General features: G+C 36.6%; 1 protein-coding gene across 6 annotated transcripts in view; it reads left to right on the top strand.

The window, feature by feature from the left end:
* Positions 1 to 26,952, top strand: part of Not1 (CCR4-NOT transcription complex subunit 1) — a 710,948-nt gene that overhangs the window by 547,062 nt on the left and 136,934 nt on the right. For 5 of the 6 annotated variants that reach the window (XM_090381951.1, XM_090381950.1, XM_090381952.1 and 2 more), the window contains 3 exons: positions 4,568 to 4,635; positions 11,717 to 11,960; positions 22,917 to 23,156. In XM_090381951.1, coding sequence (XP_090238077.1) covers positions 4,568 to 4,635; positions 11,717 to 11,960; positions 22,917 to 23,156 — 552 coding nt within the window. The remainder of the gene's footprint in view (positions 1 to 4,567; positions 4,636 to 11,716; positions 11,961 to 22,916; positions 23,157 to 26,952) is intronic. The other variant, XM_090381948.1, reaches the window with a different exon arrangement.

Raw genomic sequence — 26,952 nt, 5'->3', positions numbered from 1 at the left:
TGTGTGTGTGTGTGTGTGTGTGTGTGTGTGTGTGTGTGTGTGTGTGTGTGTGTGTGTGTGTGTGTGTGTGTGTGTGTGTGTGTGTGTGTGTGTGTGTGTGTGTGTGTGTGTGTCACATTCAAGAATAAATAACAGCAATCTTTTTTTACGTATCTAGTTAGTTTTAGTGTAGAAATTGACAAAAGCTATAATATAAGACTTTTTTAAATTAAAAACTTTTATGGGGTTCACATAAAATTCAACAAATATTTGTGTTAGGTATTTGAATCTTGGCTAGCAATTTTTGTCCTTTCTTTTTTTAAGTAGCCGTAGCCACCTTCTAGAGCTGCACATTTTATAAGCTCCTTCAGACCTCTTGAATTGAAATCCTCACTTTGAGCAGCAAAACCAGACCTTCTCTTCATTAATTACCTCCTCATCACTCTAAAATCTGTAGCACTTAAAGCTTTTATTTTAGAGATGAGGAAGGATGTGTGAAGGTGGGTGCTGCAGATTTTCAAAGCCACAGCTGATTGCGACTTGTGAGTAGGAGCATTGTCAGCTATAAGGCAGACATCACTGGATAGCTCACCACATCTCTTCAACTTGATGGACTTAACTTTTCTAGGAGGTCTGAGTGATTCTGTTGCCTTTTTCTTTGGGAGGCAACCTGTAGTGATAATAGCTTAAAGTCCCAGAACACTAAACATAACCTTGTTGGCAGACATTTGAACCTTGGCTTTTGGGGGGGTGGGGTTAGTAAAGATAAATGCTTCCATTGTTTGTTCATCTGTTCTGTTCTAGATCATAGTGATGCTCCAGCATTCATCCATCATCATAATTTCATCAAAAAATCATCCCCCCCCCCCAAACAATAGTGTGAAACACTCTTTTCAGTGAAGCTTTTGAGGAGGTGTCAACAATCTTGGAACCCATCGGGCTGCCACCTTAAATATGTGCCAAAACTCGTGCATTACAGTGCTAACAGGCCCATGGCCATTGTTCACTTCATTTGCTATAAAATATTTATAGCTGCATGTAAGTCTTCTTTCTCTTAGGTCATCATGTACACTGATTTACACGCACCTAAAATCAAATCATGAATCTGTATGTTCCAGTTTTTCAGTCTCATATTATATGGGTAATCCTCCCCATACACAGCATTCATCTCCTCGTGTATTTGTTTTGCTTCTTTTTTTGCAAGGCAAATGAAGAAATTTTATAACAAATCAACTTATAAACTTTTTCCAGAATTCCACCTCCTGCTGTATTTGTGGCTTTAATTGAGTAATTGATGGATTTAGAAAAACAAATAAATATACATTCATTTATGAGTATTAATATATATTTGATAGTATTTTCAATACATACATACACTCCCACCTAAAAGTCTTCATTTTTCTTAACTTTTAAAGTTTTTATTAAAATATTTTCTGTGTATGTATATCAAAAAACTTAAATAATATTTAAGAATTTTCTAGAATATTCCATAAAGGTGTAGAAGATTCCTAAATGTGGAGAACATTGTAGATGATTCTAGACTGCTTTGCAATAATATAAATTGAGGAATAAGGGCTGTAACTTATAAAATTCAACACACTTCATTTAGAAAAAAAGAAGTGCTATTATATAATTCTGTATAAATAAAATTATTTCAGGAGAAGTGTTGAAAAAAAAAAATCTAGATGCTTCATTTAAATTAGTACAAATTACCATTTGATGATCCAGAGAGAATGGAAGTTTAAAGGATAGTCCACAATGAAAGACTACCACATGTAGCGGTCTGAAAACCATTGTTAATTAAAACCAGAAAATCAACAGAAATGGTTGGCTTGTGGTAAGAGCTATCAATTTTTTAGTGTCTACAGTCAAGAATACTGATGGTTCCATCATGATCTTGAGTTGCTTCTGTTTTTTCTGGAGTGGATGACATTGTCAGAATTGAAGGAGGAATTTTAATAAAAAAAATCTTAAAATACTTTGTAATGTGTTTTTATTTTTATATATATATACAGGGTCCAGTCACATTATTATGACCACCTACCTAGTATCCAGAATATGCACCTTTCGCAGCATGCATCGCAGCCAACCATCATGGGAGGGACTCAATAAGTCTGCAGAAGGTTGCCACGGGTATCTGTGACCATGCAGACTGCAGTGCAACCCTGAGTTCCTGTAGGTTCCTTGGTGGAGGATCCATCCATCTGATGTGTCAATTGAGGTGGTCCATAGATTTTCAATTGGGTTAAGATCCGAGGATTTTTGGTGGCCAAGCTTGAAGTCTTCGTCATGCTCCTCAAACCACTCACGGACAATTCTGGCAACATGACATGGCACATTGTCTTGCTGATAGATACCATCACCCCCAGGGAACACGGTCAACATGTACGGGTGTACCTGATCGGCGATAATTGATAGGTAACCATTTGCATTCAGGATGCCCTCCAGAGGTATCAGCAGACACAAGCCATGAAAACATTCCCCAGACCATAACACCGCCCCCACCAGCCTGCCTTCTGCCAGCAGTCATGTCTGTGTATCTGTTCTTGGAGGGTTTCATGCCTAATACATCACCAACCACCCACTCAGTGTAGCAGAAACCATGACTCATCGGAGGAGGCCACTCGGCCAGGATCCACTGTCGGTTTGCTATGCAAACTGATGCCATTGTTTGCGATGAATGGCCGTCGGCATAGATGCTGTCACCAAGAGTCTGCTCCAGTGCCTAATGTGCAACAGGGTTTGCTGCACTGTCATGTTGGGGACCTTTCTGGTAGCCCCATAGTTCATTTGGACAGCCAGTTGAACAACAGTGCGGCGATCGGTCCTGACCAACCGTTTCAGCCAACGTTCACCTCTGGGATAAGTGGCGCGCAGGGCTCCACAATTGGCACATTGGGTCATCAAAACTGTCCCATTCGTCTAGTCTTGATACACTTTCACCATGCAGCACGTGAGCATTTCACAAAGTCTGCTGTTTTCAGTCCCCTGGCCCGATACCCAATGATCATGCTTCTTTCCAGGTCTGATAGGTCACATGCTTTGCCCATGACAGAGGCCGTTACTGTGTTCACGGATGCTGAACATCAAGCCTTATATGCTTGCGGTGTGTGAACTTGATACGTGCACTGTAGCCAGGCAGGCACCCCAGAGGTCGCGAGTTCGAATCCCGCCTTGGGCTTGGGCTTGGATCAGAGTAGAAAATGCAAAAACCTTGGGAGGTGCAATATGGCCACAGAAGCCGATGCGCCAATAACTAACAAAAAAAAAAAAAAAAAAAGGGGGGAAAAAGTGTACTTTATGATTCAGGATGCCCTCCAGAGGTATCAGCAGACACAAGCCATGTAAACATTCCCCAGACCGTAACACCGCCCCCACCAGTGGAGTATATGATGTCTGCATTGGGGGGATGGTCATAATATTGTGACTGGACTCTGTATATATTTATATATATTAAATCTTACATTGTCATATGCTATGATTCCAGACCTTTAGACGAGAGCATATGTCTGCTAAGTATATATTTACATGGTTAGTAGCATATATGAGGTGTGGTAATAAAGTTCTCAGACTGGTGCAATAAAAAAAAGAATACAAATTTAAGCTTTTTTTTTTTTTCCAAAGTTGTCACCACCTGATTGAATGCACTTGTTACATCTTTCTAAAAGTTCCTGAAAACAGTTGGCGAAGGCTTCTAAAGAGATGTTCAATTTTTCCTTACATCCCCAACATCCTGAAATCTTTCATTTGAAGGTAGTTTTCACCTTGAAAAAAGGAAGGAATCCACTGGTACCAGATCAGGAGAGTAGGGTAGATGGTTGATCTGTACAGTGCCGTGTTTCATCAGAAATGTCTTCACAAAAAGTGTGGCGTGGGCAGGGCATTATGTACCAAGAACAAGCTGCCTTTCTCTCAAAATTGCAGCCACATCCAGGAAATGCACTTCAATAGTCTGTAGCATCTATACATAGAATGTAGCATTGACTCTGACAGTTTTCTGAACTTTTGCAACTGTTCTCATTTTGAGAGGTTAATGGACACCCACTTCTTGAGTCATTGCAAACATTGTCACATCCATCTTTGAGCTACTTGTACTATTCAGGCACACTGGTATGACTTAGCATTTCATTATCATAAACAGTTTTTAACATTTTGTATGTTTCTTTTGCAGATTTTCCCAGTTTAAACCAAAATTAAATATCTGTTTGTCGCTCCATTGCAAAATCATGATACGTAATGTTAACACTACTAACAAAACTGGTTTTGGTTGCAAACTGTCACCCTGCTGGATAATCTCTGTACCACTAACTGTTGTAGGAACTTTCAACTGCAATATGCTGCTCCATTTATTTTCAAACTCATCGAAAATGACCACAACTGCACCAGTCCAGAAACTTTGCCATACTTTGTATATACATAAGACTTATTTGACTGTCTCTTGTATATTATGTATTAAGAAGACTTTGAAAATCAAGTTTGAGAAGTCTTTATTTGTTCAAATTCTTTTCCTGTTGTGTTATTAACTACAGCTTATAGAGATTTCTCACTGGGGGGATAATCTGGTGTTTTTTTTTGGTTTTTTTTATAGTCAGATCTCTTCAATACCGTGGAAACATTAGCCCGGTTGGTCTCTCATCCAAGGCAACCTCCTGAAGGGTAAGATATTGTTTTCTGAAATTCACTTGTGGTTATTTCTTATTGTTATGGAAATCAGATTGTAAAATTAATATTTTATAATCCAAAAATATTAAGCCCATCCAGCACTTTTCACAACAACAATTAGAAGGTTAATTGTCCATTTGTTTTAAAAACTCCAGGCAAAAAAAAAAATAAATAAATAAATAACATTTCTTTATTTATAAGGTTTTTATCTTACAAGACTATCTTTTCCTTTAATCTGCTTTTCCAGCCACCTATATTTAAACTACATAGATAATGTAATAGGGTTAATGTTGCAGATCAAGTAACATTAACCCTATTACATTATTTGCCCTATTGGCAAATGCACTTTAATGTTTTTCAGAGTTATGTTGTAGCTATCATAAACTGATTTTTTACCTTATCAGGAGGACTCTGTGTGCTCTTTTGAAGTTATAAATAATGCCTTGATCCAGTGGCTGCATAAAACTGGTGGTATTGGGAGGTAAAAACAACAGCTATATATTTATCAACTTAAATAACCCTGTCATTGCTGCTGTAGATTACGTGTCTTAACAGAATGTGATATGCAACAATCTAGAATCATTGAAATTTTCCTTTTTAATGAAGCCATTCTTCCCTCCAATCTCAGTAACCAAAGCTGAAAATTGTTGACCATAAACCAAGCACTTTGATTGGCCTCATAATCACATGGAAGTTGGTTAGATAATAACATCTTAGCTTGGTATTTAAAAACCACAAAATATCCTTTAGCTCTTAATTTTCAAGAATGGACTACAGAGCATAAATATGAATAGTCTGTGGCCTTTGCTTTGTCAGCTGATCCACACTCGCAAACATTTCAGGAAACTTAAGTTGTTCCTCTCCTTTAATCTTTGGAGCCAGCCACTGCTGCATTTGAAGTCACATTTTCACGTTGTTTAGCTAGATAATCAACCTCTTCCTCAAAAATTGAATCAGCTAAGACATTATCATTAGCAGAGACATGATGCAAGAAAGCAAGCTTATACAGCATCAGCCAAAAAAAAAAAAAAAAAACCTTCCCATTTCACTCATCCATTCGCTCCAAATGTTTGTCTAGTTCCTTTGCCTTGAATTTATTTAAGCTGTCAACTTCTACAACAACAGATGGAAGTTTGTTCCAGCAGTCACCCGCCCACTGGCTAAAGACATATTTATGCGCATCAGTTCTACAACTGTCTTTCTTCAATTTGAATTTATGTCCTCTCAGGCAAATAATCTGGGCAAGAGCAAGAATCCCAACAGCATTGTTCTTACTCAAACCATTCAATGCCTTGTACATCTCAATCAGATCACCTCACGGGTGCCTAGTCTCCAGACACTGTACTTTGCAAATCTTAATCCTTACTTTTTAAGAGTAACCCTTTGTTCCATTCACTAATCTTGTTGCCCTTCTCTGTACTCGTTCCAGCAGCTCTACATCCTACCTAAAATGAGGCCTCTGGACCTGTATACAGCACTCAATGTGTGGCCTGACCATTGCCTTGTGCAAGGGGATAATCACATCTTTATCCCTGCTTGCAAAATTCCTACTCTGGCAGCCTGTCTGCATTGCTTAGAAAACTTCATATCTGACTGTACAGTTACCCCAAGGTCTCTTTCATTCTCCACTACCCTGAATGTACCACCACATAGTTGGTACATTTCTCTAGGGTTACTACTACCCATATGCAGTACTTTACATTTGTCAATTTTAAACTTCAGTTGCCACCTTTCAGCCCATCTTCTGAACGGTTCTAGATTCTCTTGCAGTAGCGTACTATCATTAGTGTTATTAACAACCCTGCCAATCTTTGTATCATCTGCAAACCTAGACATTAAGTCTGATATACCTTCATCAATATCATTAATAAATACAGAAATCAACAGTGGCCCCAACGCTGAACCCGGGGGAACTCCACTGATAACATTAGTCCATGAAGAGCAGTGTCCATTGATTACCACTCTGTCTTCTCCTGCTCAACCATCCCTTTATCCATAGCAGCAACTTTCCCTTAATACCACACTGCTCCAATTTGTACAGTAGCCTTCCATGTGCAACAGTATCAGAAGCCTTCCTAAGATTATGATATTAAGTATATGATATCAAAATTTTTTTTTTGGAATCCAGTTCCTTTTTGATCACATCATAGTATCCAATCAAGTTGGTCAGACAAGATTTCACCTTAACAAACCCATGCTGTGGCTGAACTATAACTGAAGTTTTGTCTAGAAGATCCTGCAGTACTTCTTTAACCAGAGCCTCCATTAATTTCATCAGAACAGAAGTTAAAACTAACAGGTATGTAATTACTTGTCACCCCTTGATTCTCCTTTGTGAATTGGTGTCACATTTGCACCTTTTCCAATCCATGGGTACTTCCCCCTGAATCCAAGGATGCTCTCATAATTATGGCTAAGGGTTTGCTTACTTCCTTTGCTGCCTCCTGATTATCAACGCTAATTATTCATGCATTAAGAATTTACAGACAAAAGAACCACTAGGTAGCAGTGATCACAGTGTACTGATGTGGGATTTACTTAAAGACGTAACTACCATCAGGGGTAAAGGGAAGAGTTTTTGCTTTCGTAAAGGCGACTACAGTGATCTCCAAGATTTTTTAGGTTCTATACAGTGGGACCAACTGATGATGTTACCAACAGCAAATTCTAAATGGGAAGCATTCAAGGAAGTAATCTTGGAAGCTACTAGGCTTTTTGTTCCAACTAAGAAATGAAGCTTGTGGCAGAGAAGAAAAATGCATGGGATGCACATAAATTGTCAGGAAACACAGAACCTTTGGTAGATACAAGCTAGTCTGTAATCAATCACAAACGAGGTTAGGCAAGCAAAAGCAAAGGATTCAAAGAAAAACAGCAAAGACTTTACTTATATAAACACTAAAAGGAAGGAGGTGAATCAGATTGGTCTGCTTGATATCAATGGTTTGACTGCAGATGATCATTCTCAGATAGCTGTTGAACTAAATGAGTATTTTGCATCTACATTCACATTGTTCTGGCCCTCTCCTCCTTGAATAATTCCTCATCTACAGTGGATGAGGAATTATTCAAGGAGGAGAGGGCCAGATATTTATCAAACAGGGAGTTAAATGATTTTGTGATAACTGAGAGCAGCAAAGTGGAGGAGAAAATGTTGAAGTACTGCATATGGGTAGTAGTAACCCCAGAGAAATGTACCAACTACGTGGTGTTACACTCAGGATAGTGGAGAATGAAAGAGACCTTGGGGTAATTGTGCAGTCATATATGAAGTTTTCTGAGCAGTGCAGACAGGCTGCCAGAATAGGAATTTTGCAAGTAGGGATAAAGAGGCGATTATCCCCTTGTGTAAGGCAACGGTCAGGTCACAATATCTGAACTGAAAGATTCTATATATATCTCAAGAAACAGTGCTCCTGGCCCTGACGGAATTTGCTATATAATGCTTCAACATCTCAATCAGAAATCACTATCGTCATAACTAAAATTTTACAATCGGTATAGCCGACCGGGCTAGCCGAGTGAGTAAAGTACCTGCCCGGCAACCCAAACGTCGCGGGTTCGATTCCCGCCTCGGGCTTGGATCAAAGTACTGCAAAAACCTTGGGAGGTGCAATATGGCCACAGAAGCCGATGCGCCAACAACTACCAAAAAAAAAAAAAAAAAAAAAAAACAATCGATATTCTCAGAATATATAGTCTCCACTTCCTGGCAACATTCTTATAATAGCTATACTGAAACCTGAAAAGATTATTTGATTCCTCACAATTATAGACCAATTTCTCGAACCAGCTGCTTGAGTAAGACTTTGGAAAAAGTGGTCCACCATCAACTCACCTGGTATCTTGAATCCCGAAACATAATCAGTAACAATCAGGTTGGTTTTCGAAAGAATAGATCTTCCCTAGACCTCATGACAAAAGCTGAATCAAACATAAGAAATGCATTCATCAGAAATCAACATCTCTTTGTTATATGCCTTGATATAGAGAAGGCTACTGATACCACATGATGATACAGCATCCTAAGAGATCTCCATTCTGTTCATATGAGAGGGCATTTACCATATTTTATTCAAAGCTTCCTTCGACACAGATCTTTCCAAGTTAGGTATCGGCAGGTTTTATCTCAAACATACATACAAGAAGAAGGAGTCCCACAAGGCTCTGTTCTTAGTGCACTCTGTTTTCAATACGAATAAACAATATTGCAAACCGCATTCCAAACACCATTGACTCGTATCTCTATGTGGGTGACCTTACCATATCCTGCCATTCCCAGAATATGAACTATGTCGAGAGACATCTACAAATATCCATAAATAACATTGAATTATGGATGGCACAAAATGTATACAGACTGTCAAGCCACAAATCTACATCCATACATTTCTGCACAAAGCACAGAATGCTTCCTGAACCTGAGTTGCATTTGGCCAATCACCATCTACCAATCGTGAACAGTATTTGTCTCCTAGAGATAATTTTTGATAAGAAGTTAAACTTCCAGGAGCACATAAAATATCTAAGAACCACTTGCGCAAAGAAAATGACTATACTCCGGGTCATCTCCAGTACGTCTTGGGGTGCAGATCTTTATACCCTGCTCCACTTATATAAGTCCCTAATTAGATCTCTGCTAGACTATGGAACACCTGTTTATGACTCAGCTAGGAAGAGCACCTTAACCCATCTTTTGCCCATCCAACACTCTTCTCTTAGGATAGTCCTAGGTGCATGCAGAACATCACCAGTTCAAAGTCTTTATGTTGAGGCTCACGAACCTCCACTTAGCATCAGAAGAAAGATGTTGCTGATGAACTACTCGGCTAAAATTAAAAGCCTGCTTACTCGTTCTGTTTGGCCACTACTTCATGATCCTCGGTGGAAAACCCACTATGCAAATAAACCCAGAACAATTTGGCCTACTGGTATCAGACTGCAGAATCTAACAGAAAGCTCTAACGCATTCAGTTTGATAATATCCTCAGAGAATCAGAAGATCCAGATCCTCCCATGGACTACCTTCACACTTTCTTCTGATGAATACTTTGAGCAATGAGGTAAAGGTTCCATAGCAAAGATTAACATCCAACAACTCCATTTTTCTCATACACAAAAGTACCCCCAATTTACCAAGATCTGTACTGATGGTTCAAAGTCTGACAATCAAGTGGGTGCAACTGCTGTCTTCCCTAATTCAACTGTCTCATTTTTAATTCCAGCCAAATGCAGCAGTTATACCGCCGAGCTCTATACCATTAAGCTTGCTCTGAAAAACATCTCACTCCTGTCAATAAATAAAAGCGTAATATATACTGATTCACAAAGTGCTATTTTAGCTTTGAAAGGCACTTCCTCACTTAACAATTCTTTATTAAAACTCATAAGACATAAGCTGATACAACTTCGTGAGCATCAGCCAACTGTTATCTTCTCTTCGATCCCTGGCCACAGTGGTATTCCAATAGATGAATGTGCAGATGCTGCTGCTGCAAAGCATCCTTCCAGCATAGCCTCAACAAATGATCTAGTCCCATATCCTGATTATAGACACAGTATACGGAAAACATGCATGAAACAGTAGACACTTCTGTGGAAAATGCAAACAAATAACAAGCTATTTCAATAAAACCTGAACCAGAATTATGGACATCTGGCCTTCATAAAATAGAAAAGAAGTAATCTTAGCCAGAATCCAAATAGGTCACACTCACCTCACACATCTATATCTGCTTACAAGAAATGGTCCTCCTCAGTGTGCGCACTACTCGCAACCACTTACAGTGAAATATACTCCTTGAATGTAGCTTGTTCAACAGTGCCCAACGAACGGTTTTTTAGTTTCATTTCAGGTCTACAACAACCTCTGTCTCTCAATAGCATCATAGGTAAAGAAGCAAATCTCTCTGAATTCTTTTTCTGTTTAAAACAAAAATTCAAATGTATGACCATTTCTAACTGCTGCACAAGCAGTTCTTATATGTAAATTCAATTGATTTGGAAGGTGCAATATGGCCTAAGTTGCCCTTGCACCAAAAAACACCACAACAACACCATGCTTTAATTGTAAACATTTCTATGGCTCTATTTTAATATGAATAATATTTTATATTAAATTACAGCCATAGGATTGTTTATTTAATTTTAATATAAAATGTGTATGCTTTAGTGAAATTTAATTTCTATTGCACTGTGGACTTTAAAAAACCTCCAGCTTTTCCTGTTGTTTGGGAAGAACTATTTTTTGTGAAAACATTCTCATTTTTAGCCTGTTTTGTTCAAAAAATCAGTTATGTTCTTGCTTACAGGTACCCAATATCCAGCTTATCAAAAGTCAGAAATTGGTAATATAGCACCATGAAATAACTGATGCTAATGAAAATCAATCTGCAATGATTTCCCATAAACTGTTACTCTCTTTCCAAACCTAGTGGAGTCACATCACTTTGGAAAAAAAGGAACAAGATGTGAAATTCTTGCAAGTAAATATTGTGACTGAAATTAGCTGTGCTGCAGCCAAAGAGGATTGTTGATGTACATGAAAAAATTGATAGTAGCATTTCTGCTGAGATCTAAAAAAAGAAGCATTGTCAAGTTATTGAAGATAATTGTTGAAATTGATTTTAATTCCAAAAATGAAGCTTCTTTTAAGTTTCAGTCACCTCATTTAATGGGGGGAGCATTTTTTTTCTCATGAAACATTTTCTCTGTTAGGAAGCAAAGCTTCAATTTTGAAAAATTGATGGAAACCCTTGTTATTTATATGTATATATAAATTGTATTTTGTATATATGAAAATATTTTCATATTTTAATGATGGGCTTAAAATAAAGAATCCCTTAAAATAAATTCCTTCCATCAGTACCTACCATATATATAATAACTATAATTCATAAGAGAAAGACATATTTAATTCAGTCTTAATAATGAGCTTATTTTTAATTCTAATTTTGCTATTTTTCTCCCTCTTTTGTGGCTTTTATTGCCTAATTAGCCATTCTTTATTTATAACATTAATAAAGATACCTTTCTGGTATTTTATTTCTTATTTTGATATTTTACTTCTCTACAGCTTAACTCAGCTTCTTGAGATGCTAAGGACAAATACTGAGCCAGCTTTTTTAGACAGAGCACCGGGGCCAGGCGTGGGACCAATGTCAATGATGCATTCCGGGATTACACAAGCTCGGGAATTAGACGATCCTCCCGGGCTGCATGAAAAAACAGAATTTCTTCTGCGTGAATGGGTAAATCTCTATCATTCACCAAGTGCTGGCCGTGACAGCACCAAAGCTTTTTCATTATTTGTGCATCAGGTTAGTGCCTCATTAAACTTAGATAACTTATTATAAATTATCTTTTTAATATATCATTATCAATCACAGTTGGTGTAAAAAAAAAAAAAAAAAAAAGCTTATGCAATTAGGAGATAATTAGTGTTTTCCAGTGTATCTTAAAAGAAGTAAACTCTTTTTACTTATATGTTTAAAATGTAAAATGTCTTGATATTTCTGCTTCTTTTTAGTTATTCTCCAGATTATTTTTTGTTGGTTCAATTTGGTTTCCAAAAAAAAAATATATAGGACCTTATACTTTACCATGAAAGAGTAAAACCATAATCATGGTTTCTATTGCTTTAGAAATAAAAATATTTCCCAAAACCAGATGAATAAAAGTAAGGGACAAAAAACTGAATGAAAGATGTGTTACAGAAATTACATATTTAACAGATGCTTACATCTGAGAATCTGCCTTTTTTTTTTTTTTTTTTCTTAAATTATAGGATAATGTAATTTGTGAAAATTGTATTATCCTATTCCAACTCTGTGGATTATTGTAAATTCTTTTAAATCATTAACTGTCACTCGATATTTGCTGAAAGTCTCTCCCACTGTTGAAGATGATGTGTGGGTTTTTTTTTTTTTTTTTTGGTTTTTTTTTTTTTCTCATTTAGTAATTAACTGTCTTTTTCTTTCTTTACCAAATTTGGCATCCCATTTTCAGGCTGCCCACTAACATATTTAATTTGCTCAGATTGGCAATACCTAAACATGCATCAGTTAGATGTGTGAGCTGGAGATTTCACACACACACAAATGCATAATACAATTGTTTTGGAAATAAAGCCATTTTTGTCATAATTAATGGCAAAAGTAGTTTGTTAGAAAGCAATTGGATTTGCTGCTCTTTGTCAAGACCATGGTTAATTTGCTGCTGACAGCTTAGTTTCGGAGTGGTACATTTTGTGCACAAAGCATTAAATATTCACTGAAAATTAAAAACAACTTTCAGATTGTTGTGTTGGTAAAAAATGTCAGCAATACGTTGAATTTGACTGGGGGGATTAAAATATTTTTCACTTGCCTATTATTTTCAAGCTATCTTGAAAATAATAATAAAGTAATAAAATAATGTAAAGAAACTGTTCACCTCTCTGTTTCTTCCATATAATCAGCCTCTTTAATATCCTGAACTTGTACATACCATTAGAACAGTGCCATTGAGCCATAACAAGGTATTCATTCCCAATGCCTTTGTTAAAAATTTTAAAATCAAAACACCTTTATTGTTTATTGTTTCTGTGATATAGAGAAGGCATTTGATACTACCTAGTGGTATTCTCAGTGACCTTCGTGCCCTTGTTCCTTTTAGCAATTCCTTATACTATTACAGCCTTCTAGATTAAGTGGTCATGTGCATGGGTACAAAGGTGCATGCACTTTAAATGACAGTTGTTCGAGCCTCATGACTACAAAATACGGTAGAATCTCTGTCTCGTGACTTGTAAGTCATCCAGAGTATAAACAGAAAATTTATCTGATCCTTTTTGACCTTAGAATAGATTTCATTACAGAACTTCCAGATACTCCTAAGGCTTACTTTTACACTGGTGTCTTTTTTTTTTTTTTTCCTAATCATGTAATCAATTGAATACTAGCTGTAGATATCCCTGATTAAAGTACAGAAGTAAGCACATGCTCAGTGGTTATCATCTTTCAAAACAAAAAACAGTTGCAGTTCACTTTTGCAGACAACTTAAATTGCATACAGATGCTGAACTTCAGATATGTAACCTTGCCATCCTGATCACCAACATCTTCACAAGATTTTTGGGATTAAGCCTTGACAGTAAGCTAAACTCCTTTGAGCACATTAAATTTATATGTACTACATACCTCAAAGCTGAGCATACTAAGAATTTTATTCACCCTGACTTGGGGGACAGACTGTACCTCCCTCCTGCTTTTATAGAGGGCAGTGATTAAATCCCATGTGGAATTTGCCAAATTAAATATGTATATTAAAGCTCATCAGCCCCAACTGTTTCTTTGTAGATAAAGTGTTGCTAAATAGACAACCAAAATACAAAGTAACTGTTTGCATCCTATTTTGCCCTACCCACTTTAACTGAACTTTTAAAAAATCTCTACAGAAATGAACCCACTAAAATAAGACCAGCAGGTCTTTGCCTTGTTGAACTAACATAAAGTTGGGATGTTTTTATTCTGAACAGACTACCAGTAACACCATTTTGCCACCATAGACTCTGCTTCCTCTGACTTCCTCCACCGCCACCTCAACTGACTCATGACACTGTTTGTCAGTGGGAGAAGAATCTGCTCCTGAACCTACTTAACATAAAACAGCTCCATATAGTTCATATTCAGAAATGTGTGAATATTAATGTTAGTAGTGGCAAGTGATGCAAAAAAGCAAGCTTATACACGTCACAAAAATAATAATAAAATAAAAAATAAATAATAATCCAGCATTATCTGTCCATCCCCTCAAATATTCATTCACATTACCCACTTTCACAACGCATTGATTTCTTGGCAGTATATATTGATGGCTCCAAATCACATTTGGCTGTTCCAGCATTTCCTTATGCTGTAATTTCAGCATCCTTCCCATCTTCAGAACAGTTTACACTGACTTCCTTAGCTCAGTCATGGTATTGTGTAATTCTTCCTGTAAGGTACAACCTGTCCTAATTCAAATCAGGAGCACGCTTCCACAAATTTAAGAAAGAATGCCATCACCTATCACCTTCTGTTGAATCCCAGGATAATGGGGAAATGAACAAGCTGATAAAGCATCTAAAAAATCTATCAACTTTAGTTTTAACCTGTTTTATTCCAGCCTCTGAGTATAATTGCATCATGCAAACAAAGTGCCTTGCACAAGGCAAAGAATTATGGCATGCTCAAATCAATAAATGTGTCAGTTTAGAAAGGACCCAGAACTTTGACACTGCAGTGTTCAGATAGTACAAGAAGTCATTTCACAGTCACAACCAGGCATACTCAGTCACTGCATCTACTCAAGGACGATGACCTCTCTTAGTGTCCATATTGTTCAGAACAACAAACAGTTGAACATATTCTTATTGACTCCCCTACTATCACCAGGACAATCTTCGAGAACCAATGACATGAAATATTATTGGCAGTGAGACAAACATTACAGAGTTTTTCTGTTTACTGAAATTGGAGTATTTCATCAATTCTGTGATCACGATGAAGTGGTTACACTTTCTAATTATTTTCAAGCACAATTCCCATAGCATGTGTGCATGTACACACACACACACACACACACAAGTAATGAACAATAAAAAATGCACTAAGAGAAACATTTGCCAAAATATCTGCAAGTGAGTCATATCCCCCAGAATTCTTTGTGAACAAAATTCTGGGGGAATATGACTCACTTCAATGCTGGCATTAATGGAAGGGGGTATGTCATAGAGAATATGCTCATTGACAGTGACATCCCCCTTCTAAATGTTGAGCTAACACTTTCTTCCAAATGCATACTATGTGATGTGATTTTTGTCATTGGTGTTTCTTTTTGTTCCCATTTGCTACTTCCTTCACTTACTTAGGAGGTAGAGGAGAATCCATGTGGAAGCGAACACTTCCCTCTGATAATCTCCTTACTTATTGGGAGATCATGTCTTCCTTTTAGGTTGTACTAGTGGAGGAGTGATCAGGCTGACTGAAATACTGGCAGAGTTTAGCATCACTAAAATCGATCAGGTGCCTATCAATGATAATGTATGGCACAGAAATTATTGTCCACGCAGTTCCAATTCCAAAAACATCTATCTTCCTGCTTGCTGCCATTTCCCAAACCTTGGCAAAATGCACAGCAGCAATGCAGGCTCAGAACAAAGCTTGGTGGATATTCTGAAGATATCATAGTACACCGGATCTCTTAGCCTCTAAATGTTCCTGTGCCAAATCACTGTGTGTGTGTGTGTGTGTGTGTGTGTGTGTGTGTGTGTGTGTGTGTGTGTGTGTGTGTGTCACCAGAACTAAATTAACTCATGGATCCCCTTTACACCTCCGTTCCCCCAGGTGACAAGCACTGAGGCAGGCAGGGGCATAACTCTAACCATTTTTATCTTTATATGGGGCCCTTCACTGTAGAAAGGTTAAAAATAGCTCTAACTCTAAAGCAAGTACTAATGGACCAGTGGCATTCATTATGAGTTGATTATGCACACCTTTCACCAAAATCTGTGGATCACAGAATCTTTCTTGAAAAGCAGTTTCTGGACTCCTGGCATAAAGCAATCATCCTTGCCTTTCCTGTGCCAGGAAAGATCCCAGAGTTCTGTCGTCCAATCAGCCTGACAAGCTCTGTATACAAAATCCTAGAGAGAAAGGTCCATGCCTGTCTATGTTGTTTGGAGGCCAGCGACCTCCTCTCTAGAGCGCAGTGTGACATCTGAAAGAAAGAACAGATTGGAAACATCTTCCGAGATGCTTTCCTAAAATGAGAGTACCTGGTGTCAATCTTTATTGACATGGAAAAAGACATGTCAACTTGGAGATTTGGCGTGTTGAAAATCTTTTTAACCTCAATTTTACAAGTGTCCTCCCTGTTTTTATTAAAAACTTTTTACCCCATCAGTCGTTACAAGTTTTTGTAAAGTTCACCACCTCGGTCCTTCTGCCAAGAGGAGGAAGTTACAAGAATCAGTTTTAAGTGTTAGTTTTTTACCATCAAAGTGAATTTCAGCACACAGCTTCAGCATATTTTCCCAAGTATGTAATAAGAGGGTCAATGAAAAACAACTGTAACAAATCATTAATTGCCTCAACTCCTGGGTAATGGCAAATGGCTTCAGGTGGTTCTCACTGAAAAAGACCATCAGCATACATTTTTGTTGCAAGCATAATATTCATCCTGAACCTGAATTGAGACTTGGACAGAATGCTATTCCAATATTACCTGGACTAGATTTTTGAGGCTCGTGTTTTAAAAGAAATTTACTTTTCTTCCATGCATCCATAAACTACATACAAAGTGCATAAGAGGTTTGAACATCCTCTGTTCTGTCTCCTCTACCTCTTGGGGTGCAGACCAATACATATTACTGTGCCTCTGTTATGCACTTGTTCAATCTTATCTGGGTTTGTTGTTGTTGTTGTTTGGTTTTTAGGAGCATTAGCCACTAAGGCCATATTGCTCCAGTGCGGTGGTCATTCCCTGACCTTTCCACATCCTCCGTATTTGGTGGTGACGGGCTCGAACCCCAGTCTAATCAAGAAGCGTGTGCCTACGCACTGCTGCTCCTTCCCACCTGGCTACGGAGGCGCCTTTATCTGGGTTTCTGGTTCCAAGTATGCACATCATTCAGAAACGGTGTGCTTCTGCTGGATCCTGTCCAGAGCCTATGTACAGTCAAAGGAGCCATTTTTATACACCATCAGGTGTCTTGTACTGCTACTGAAGCATTTCAAACATCTCCCCTCCATCTACAGAGACTATGTAGAGTCAAATAAGCCATTGTTGTCTCTTCAACACAAGCAGTTGTCTGTATGGTATGTCTTTAAACTGAAATCCCTCCAATACCATTCCATATTAACATCCATTTTCGAACAATGCTGGGGAAATCTTTATAACACCCACCAAACTGCCATTTGTCCATTCAGTATTCTTTTCAAAGAAGAACTAATCAGAGATCTAAATATTGGGGTAGATGTGCTGCCCCATCACGGTTTCATCCCTTGCACCCTGGCATTCTGAAATACCAGCATATGATTTTTCACTTTAAGAAATGAGGAAATTAAGTAAAATCTCAGTTAGTCTCATCAGTCTACCCGATACACTATTCAGCTCACGAACTTGAACGTTCTGAACCTTACAGGTGGCTTGAAGTTAGAACTGGTTGTGGGATCTACCACTGTCTTTCCAAGCATTACAATATCTACAGATTCCTCCTGAATACAGCATATATACTGTAGAGTTAGCCTTGGATCGCATAACATGCCACTACCAAAAACATATTATATACACAAATAGTCTAAGTTCATTGCAGGCCTTGACAACAGTGAGGTATAATCCTCATCCAGCCTTGTCCCAGGTACAGCGAAAGTTACATTACCTTTTGAAATCTGACTGTAATATTTGCTTCTGCTGGATCCCCAGCTACTTTACAATCGTATAGCTGGATTCAGCAGTATACACACTACTTGCAAATAAACAAAAGAAATTGTTATCATATTGGCAATGTTCATGGCATGGGTAGGATGCAAACAAATTATCCAAGATTAGGCCTCTAACAATGACAGTATAGTCTGCACAGGGGTTATAAAGAGGAAGTCATTCTAGCTCAGCTCCACATAGGAAACAGTCATGTTACACATTTTTTTTCTGCTGTGGGACAGATAACCTTCCTCTCTATGAGCACTTTGACACTATTTTAACCATTAAATGTGTTTATTGGCTGTCCAAATTCACTGCATGTCATTCATTTTTCAGCACTTCTAATAATCTGACTGGGCCTTATACACCTAGTCAGATTTTATCTGACAAAGGCAATACATATGGATTTTTTTAGTTTTTAAGATGTATAAACTTGTACAAATTAGTTCTTAGTAATTGTATATATCTCATATACTTTTATGTATTTTTGCATGGTAAAAATTTAAAAAAAAAAATTGGTAACCTGTTTGTAGGTTACCAATTTTTAATGCGATTTATTTCTCTACTTGGTGCATCTTGGGCTAAGTTACCTATGCACCATTAAAAATCAAAACTGAAATTCAAGTTTTCCCCTACTGAAGCATTTCAAACATATCCCCTCCATCTATAGAGACTAAAAAAAAAAAGTAAAGTGCAGCCATTATCAACCCACTGCAGGATGGAAGCCTTCTCAACAATTCATGCTGAGAGAAATGGACCATAATCTGCCACGCTGGTCCAGTGCGGGTTGGCAGATCGACCGTATTCAGCAGTCAGGGGCTTGAACCCCGGTCTACTCAAAGAGCGTGTGCTACTGCACTCCCGCTCCTGCCCACTCGGCTACGGAGGCCTCATTGGTGACTATGTAGAGTCAAATGAGCCATTGTTGTCTCTTCGACACAAGCAGTTGGGTAGGATGCAAACAAAAAGTGTTACTATCACTCTAGTTAGCCGCTTGAAAAAATTCTTCATATACGACTGTTAATCAATCATTGTCAATTATAAAATAAAAGAGAAATTTTGGAAGAAAATATAGAATTCAATTATTTGAAAAGGGATGCTTAATCGCACTGTCATGTCTCTATTACAAAACTGTGAACTCAAATTCATCTAAATCTCTATTTTTAAAAGCACTTTTTAATGCGTCATTACTGCAGTTAAAAATTCTGGGGAATTAATACTGTAACTCTTGATCACAAAATATTTGTGATCCAAGACAATAATGAATTTTTATCAGTTCTTAGTTCTTCAATCTGTTTTTCATTTTGATTTCTTTTTCTTATGGGGAATTACAGGCAGTTCCCGCTTTACAAATTTCTGGGTTTATGAGGTTTTTTTTTTTTTTTTTTCAAGTATCAACAAAATCAAAGATATGAACATTAATTGCAAAAAATGAATGTTAAACATTCATAAATCCCACATTTCAAACCATGTACATTGCTATACAATGCAGTGTACCCCACTTTATGATATTAATCTGTTCCAGAAACACCATCGTATCAAAAATATCGTAATGTGAACCCAATAACACATCGTTTTTTAGTTATTAGTTTCAAGACCTCGGAAGTTGAAATTTTTGCTATATAGCTAAGCTGTTTATCTCTCTAAAAGGTCATTTTTATAATGAAATTGCATTAGTGAGCAATTGAAATCAGTTAAAATGCACTACACTTTCATCGTTATCATATGTTCTGTTGAGTATGGGCTTGATACACCCAGGGTACTGAGCTGGATATCATCGTTCTTCTCTTTCTTGGTGATTCCCTTCTACTTCTCTCTCTCTCTCTCTCTCTCTCTCTCTCTCTCTCTCTCAAGGTAACTCGGGAATTTTTTTTTGGCTGGTGCATAAGCTTCGGGCTTCCTTGCACCATATAGCTAATAATAATGATATAAGAATCAATTTTGAATGCCTTTGTGATATTTTTCTAAGGCACATTTCTGAAGGTCACTACTATAAAACAATTTACGCTTTCAGGTTTATTGGGCTTTTCTATTAGTGCAATCAGTTATAAACAGGTAGTAAACTCGATGTTATTGCATTTGCAAAAATACCAAAAGCTGGAATTGTGTGGGTTTTTACATCATGGTGAAATGTGTTTCCCCTTCACTGCAATCTTCAATCATAAATAAATTTTCAGAATCCACTCTTCATTCCTTTTTTTTTTTTTTTTTTTTTTTTTTTTTTTAGCTTTGTTAACTTGTTACTCCATGCAGATCGTGTTAGTTAGTTGCCATTTGTGCATGCCACTAAAAATGCATATGCATGCTATCATGAAATTTATAAAGAGAAGAGAAGAGATTATCTTGGAAACAAACGCCTCTTGAAGCATTTCTGAATAAGATGACTCCTTGTGCAACAAACCAATGAGTGCATTTAGTCAATGATGATGAAGAATAAACATTCTTTAACATTTGTAAGTCATAAATAATTTCTTTAAATTATAATTTGCTTGATTTTACAGGCTATATTTTCATTTCTTTGGATAAATCATTGTTTAAAGATAAACTAATTAGCTAAATAATTTCATTGTTGAGAATGTAACCCATTTTTAACATTGTCTATGGGTAATAAATTCCCGCTTTACAAGTGCATGGTAGGAACGAATTAACTCGTAAAGTCAGGAACTACCTGTAATTTAAAAAAAAAAATGTTTAGTTCTGAACTAATTTAATGCGAAATCGGTTATTACAAGATTTTCCCAGCTTATTACTTTACTTAGTTACTTGGGCAAAGGAGGAAGAGAGCTTGTTAAAAGTTAAAAAAATAATAATTTCTGACTTAATTTTCAACTTTGTTACCACCCATTCTGGCAATCATTAGTGTGTTTAAAAATAGTATTATCATCTAGAGCTGTATTGCATCCGTGCATATTGTAACTGTGCATGATTGTGTTGCTTGTTGTGCAGGCTGAAAATCCCTGAATACCTCAGAGGAAAAGGCCTTAGGTAGATCAGCTAATCACAGCCCTGATTGAAGAGTCCTTTATAAATTCCTCCAGCCTCCTACGGGATTTGATCCCCTCATGCTTCTCCAAATGAAGGCGCCTCCGTAGCCAGGTGGGAAGGAGCAGCAGTGCGTAGCACACGCTTCTTGATTAGACCGGGGTTCGAGCCCGTCACCACCAAATATGGAGGATGCGGAAAGGTCAGGGAATGACCACCGTATATCTCGGAGCAATATGGCCTTAGTTGCTAATGCTCCTAAAAACTAAAATAACATAACAGCTTCTCCAAATGAGTGATAGGTAGCAAAACCACTGTATCACCAAGGGTGTAACTTGAATATATTTCCAGGTTATTAGGAATATATACAGCATTTGTTAGAAACAATTGATGCATTTAATTAGTTTATCTCCTGCACATGCTCAGTAGGAGTCTGCTTTTAGCTAGAATGTGCAACAGACTAGGGAAATTAGTTCATTATAGAATGTTGACATTCAACATCACATTTCATGAGTACAGCATAATTTTCTGAGACATTTTTTGTTTGTAATGCACCTTCCATCAACCAATCAAGTCTTGGGTAGACAATTTTAAAAACCACCAGCACTACAACATATATCAAGCCACTAAGAACACCATGTACTACAAATATGCGTGGGATATAAGGAATTTTTTCAGATATTTCCCAAAATTTCTGGCATTGTTTAATTGAATGATAGAATAAGAAATTTATTATATATAGATAAAAGTAATTATTCTTGAATATGTAAAAATGATTCATTTTTTACCAATATTTCAGGTTTATAGCTGTTCAAAAAAGAAACTACTACAGTACCAAATTATATATTGACCTAAAATTTTGAAAGTATAAATCCAACTGCAGTAGTATTCTCTCTTAAATGATAGAGGAATATAGTTAATCTCCTTGATGTGGAATTCACTCTTCAGTTCATGAATTTGCTTACAGCCATGTGTTGAAAAGAAGTTGTCAAAAACTATATTGGTTTGACTTTTGTTTTTCTCTGTTATAACTAAAATGATTTATATTCTGAAATTAAATCTTTAATATTAAATAATTTTATATGTAATGGTTCATTCACATTTCCAGTTTTAGCTGAAAACATATGAGGATATTCCCCCACTCCACCATATTTGTACTGTTCTTGTTTTGATTTGTTTCATCTTGATTTTAGTTAAGATGAAATCTCATTATTTTTGACAGATAGAAACTGTGAAATTTTAAAGTACCAAATTACTTGTTTTGATATTTATGCAAAACAATAAATCTTTATTAAATAAAGGCAGTGGTATTCTGTTTTTCCGCTGGTGATGTATTAAAACAAGTAACTGCAGTCAGTAAAGTTTTCTTATTGTTTTGAATTCCTAAAATATGTATTATGACATTTTCTATTTTGAAATTGATAAGCTCATGTTGTGATATATTTATTATAGGTTTGGATCATGATTTTTCACTCTTATTTCAGTTCAGCATTCCATATATTTCTAATTATATATGAATTGGAAATATGGAGTTTAATATTCTAAAATTCTTTTTTAATTCTGTTGTAATTTATGAAGCTAATAATCTCAGACACAGCTTCCAGTTGAATTTCTGTTGATTGATTAATCAATAAGGATTTGTCTTCCTATACCTCCTGTTATCATGGTGCTTTTTAATGGGCATGTATGTTTGCAATAGTATTATTTTAAAGAAAAAGCAAACATTTATCTGTAATTTTTACAAGCAATTAGTTAATCCCAAGCTACATTCATGAATGAATTTTTGAACCTTTTAAATAATTTTAAGAACTTTTCTAGGAAATAATTTGTATGTACTTTTTTGATACCAGATGAATTTACAGGGGATTCTGAAGACAGATGAGCTTATTACCCGGTTCTTTCGCCTGAGTACTGAAATGTGTGTAGATCTTTGCTATCGTGCATTAACTGACCAGAGTACTGGAGCCCCAACTCTTATCCGTGCTAAGTGTTTCCATACACTGGATGCTTATGTTCGTCTCATTGCACTTTTAGTGAAACACAGTGGGGATGCATCGAATACTCACACAAAAGTTAATCTCCTTAATAAGGTAAGTCATTGAGAGAATTTGTAAACTTTATATTAGCAGTAGTATACTTTGAAAAGATCTTTGTTTGGTCTTCCAGTATCTCTATAATTATAATTGTGATATTTAATTAACTAAAATTATTTAATGATACTGGGTTATTAAATTTGCAAGACTTTCTTAAAAACAAATGCATCATAGGAACAAGAGTACAATACATGCATTGAAAATTTCAGCTTTCTCATAGCTGAACTTAGTTTGTAAGATGCATTAGTGCAAAATGCTCCCCCCCCCCACAGGTATATACTGTGCAATATTTGCTATTTTTTCATTACTGTGATGTTATTCAAAAAAAAAAAAAAAAAAAAAAACTGGAGGTGTAGGAATGAATGCAAAATCAGTGACCCAAGTTCACCCACTTCAATACAGTATTCAGAACCCAATAACAGTTGGCATTTGTATCAATGGCAGTGACGAAATCACTGCTGCAAGCACTAATGTGGATTGTATTCTTTAAAATCATTTTCACGCAGTTAATATCCAAGATATATATCAAGTCTTGTTTCGAGACCTCGTACATTTCTGATTTTGGAAGAACTTGAATATGCTCAGAGAAGGTTGACCTCATATCAGTTATTAGGACAGGAATTGTTTTTCTTTTTTGACCTAACTCATTTTGTGGGTGTAATTTCATTATTTGCTTGTTTAGTGAAAATAAGTAAAATTAGCTTTATGCATTGATTTCCAGCTCAAAACACTACATGGGTTTAACCAGCTGTAAAATTGTGCTGGCCATTTGGTTACTATATTCTATTAATTTATGGAACCATACAAGGCTGCAAATTAAAACTTCAGTGGGATTTCTATTCTAATGGTGTTAGCTTCCGTTCATTTTCTATGGCAATTTTGAAATTTATTTTTTTTATTTATTTTATTTATTTTATTTTTTTTTTTTAACTTTATATTGTGATTTTCCATAAAGTGGGAAATGGGGAAAAAAAAAAAATTTCCAACCCCAGGTGCTAAGCGTTCTTGTAGCTAAGCAAATCTTTGTGCAAATTTTAAAACTATCTATTTCAAAGCAACAGATCCTATTTAGTTTTTGAAGTTTTACTTTCATTTTCATCAAATAAGTAGATTTTGCTTTACAAACTGTAAGCAACTAGAGGAGGAAAACTGCCTTTCTCTTTTCCCTTCTTCAGCTGACAGACTAACCTTACTGCTTGGTTACCCTAGTGGCACTGCTCCTGCCTTCCCATGGCAGAACTGGAAGCCTTAGAGAAGAAATCCACTCTCCTGTTATTTATCTTTACTCCTTGAAAGAAGTAAAGATGAAGAATAAAGATGAATAGACAACTATCTCCCTTCCTTGTGCAAAAATGCATCGAGTCTACTGCAGGCTCACCGAAATCAGTAAGGAGACTTCAGTCTGGCGATCTTCTGGTAGAGAATACTGAATCCCAACATTCTACAAAACTATTAAAGCTGACAACCTTTGCTGAACACTCAATAAAAGTTACTCCTCAAAGGGAGTAATAACAGAATAGGACTTATTAACTATATCAGAGGAGAAAATTGTCTAAGAGCTATGTGAGCAAAGAGTGATTCAAGCAAGGAGAATCATGACTCAAAATGATAGTATTGTTCCTACAAGGAGCATAATCCTCACTTTTGACTCTCCTAACTTACCAACTTCTGTAAAAATAGGCTATCTCCATTGCAGTTTTACATTCCTAATCCCACCAGAAATATGGGCACTTTCAAATTGCATGTCGAGGCAGGGCAGTATTATGCCCTAATTGTGGATCAAACAAGCACAAACAATCTGTTTGCACTGTTAGCACTTCTCATTGCCAAAACTGTAAGGGTAATCATCCAGTGTACTCCAAAACATGTGAAGTATGAAAGCAAGGGAGAAAAAAAAATCCAGAAATATAAAGTAAAGAAAAAAGTCACATACTCAGAGGCAAGAACACAGATAATCAAGATAGAGTCAAAGCAAACATATGCCATAGCTACTAAATACTTTCACTCAATAGGTGTTCAGACAGGTGTATCAGTTCCCTCAAATTTTTCTATCACTAAATTGGCATGTTCCTCACTCTTTACTTCTAAACAGTGTCCTTTGCAACAAGCAATAGAGCAAGCCAGTAATACCCCAATTACCATTCAAACTACTGTATCTCCAACAAAACCAAAAATGACAAAAATGACCAAACTGCTGCCATTAATTTCTACTGGAATTAATATTGATGAACAGCATGATTCAAACAATGAAGTTTTAGAACTTCACGCAACAGATGAGGTTCACAGGTGGCTAATGTGGTTCCTGGAAACTAAAAACTTGCTGAACAATAATCAGTACAGATTTCAGAAGAATCAGTTCCACAGTAAATGTGATGATCAAACAGAAGCAAACATCTGCACTGCTTTCATAAGGAGACAGTACCTAGTCATGGTTAATCTCAATAATGAGAAAGCCTTCAATACAACCCGGCAATGTGGTGTTCTTTAAGATCTTCATTCTTTTGGTTTGAGAGGGCAATTACCCAGTTTACAAAAAACTTCCTACGCCACAAAGCATTTCAGGTTGTTTATCTTAACAACTTATCCAGATCATTTGAACAAGAGGAGAGTGTACCTCGGGGATCCATCCTCAGTGCAACTTTATTTTCAATAAGAATTACAAATATGACACGAGAGAGCCCAAATACATTTCAATCATACTTGCTTGCTGACCTCATCTCTTGTCAGTCGTAAACTATGAATACCATTGAAAGGCAATTGCAAGTTTCCTTTCAATATAAACTTACTTATATCACAATATAAACTGTAAATTGGCTGAAAAAAGAAGTTATAAATTACTTATCACAATATAAATTGGCTGAAACAAGAAGAAGAAATGAATCACTTATAAGTTTATCAAGTGGAAATCTGCTGTACACCAATGGAAACAGTGAAAGGAGTAAAGGTGAAGTTGGGTTTCTGGTCCATACAGATTTTAAAAACAACATTTTGGAATTCAAAAGTACATCACCAAGGGTGTCAAGACTAATACTCAAGATTTCTGAGAGGTACAAGCTAAAGATTATAATGATTTATGCACCAACATCGAGCCATGATGATGAAGAGGTTGAAGAAATGTACACCGAAATTGAGAGTCTTCTAGATGAGCAGAAAACCCACTACACTATTATTATGGGAGACTTCAATGCTAGGGTTGGAAAAAGACAAAACAGCGCAGAAAGGGGAATAGGAAATTGTGGAATTGGTGAAAGACTTGTGGAATTTGCAGAATCTCAAGGACTGTCAGTAATGAACACTTTTTTCAAGAAAAGGGTGAACAGAAAGTGGACATGGAAAAGTCCGAATGAATTAACTACTAATGAAATCGACTTCATCCTCACTAACAGAAGATATATTGTGAATGATGTTACCGTCCTGAATAAGGTAAATGTTGGAAGTGATCACAGAATGGTAAGATGTACACTTGATATAGATGTAGGAAAGGAAAGGAAAAAACTGACTCGAGTAAATAATACAAAGGTCTTTGAGATACAGAAGAGGAGAAAAAGCAGTATGTACTGGAACTTAAGAACAAGTTTGAGCTTCTGCAGACTGCTCAGGACCAAGATATTGAAGAGGAATGTTACAACTTTTTGAAAGTGATAAAGCCCAAGAAACCTATAGGGAAAAAGAAATCCAAAGAAGAAAAAATTAGTCAAGAAACACTTGTCATGATGAACCAAAGACGACAAATGAAAAGCAAGAAAAACACTGACAGGGAGAAAATTGAGTATACTGAGTTATGCAAAGCCAT

The sequence above is a fragment of the Mastigoproctus giganteus genome, chromosome 9 (genome assembly GCF_048544385.1).
Source record: "Mastigoproctus giganteus isolate SK-2022 chromosome 9, ASM4854438v1, whole genome shotgun sequence".
NCBI lineage: Eukaryota > Metazoa > Arthropoda > Arachnida > Uropygi > Thelyphonidae > Mastigoproctus > Mastigoproctus giganteus.
This window is presented reverse-complemented; position numbering and strand designations above follow the sequence as displayed.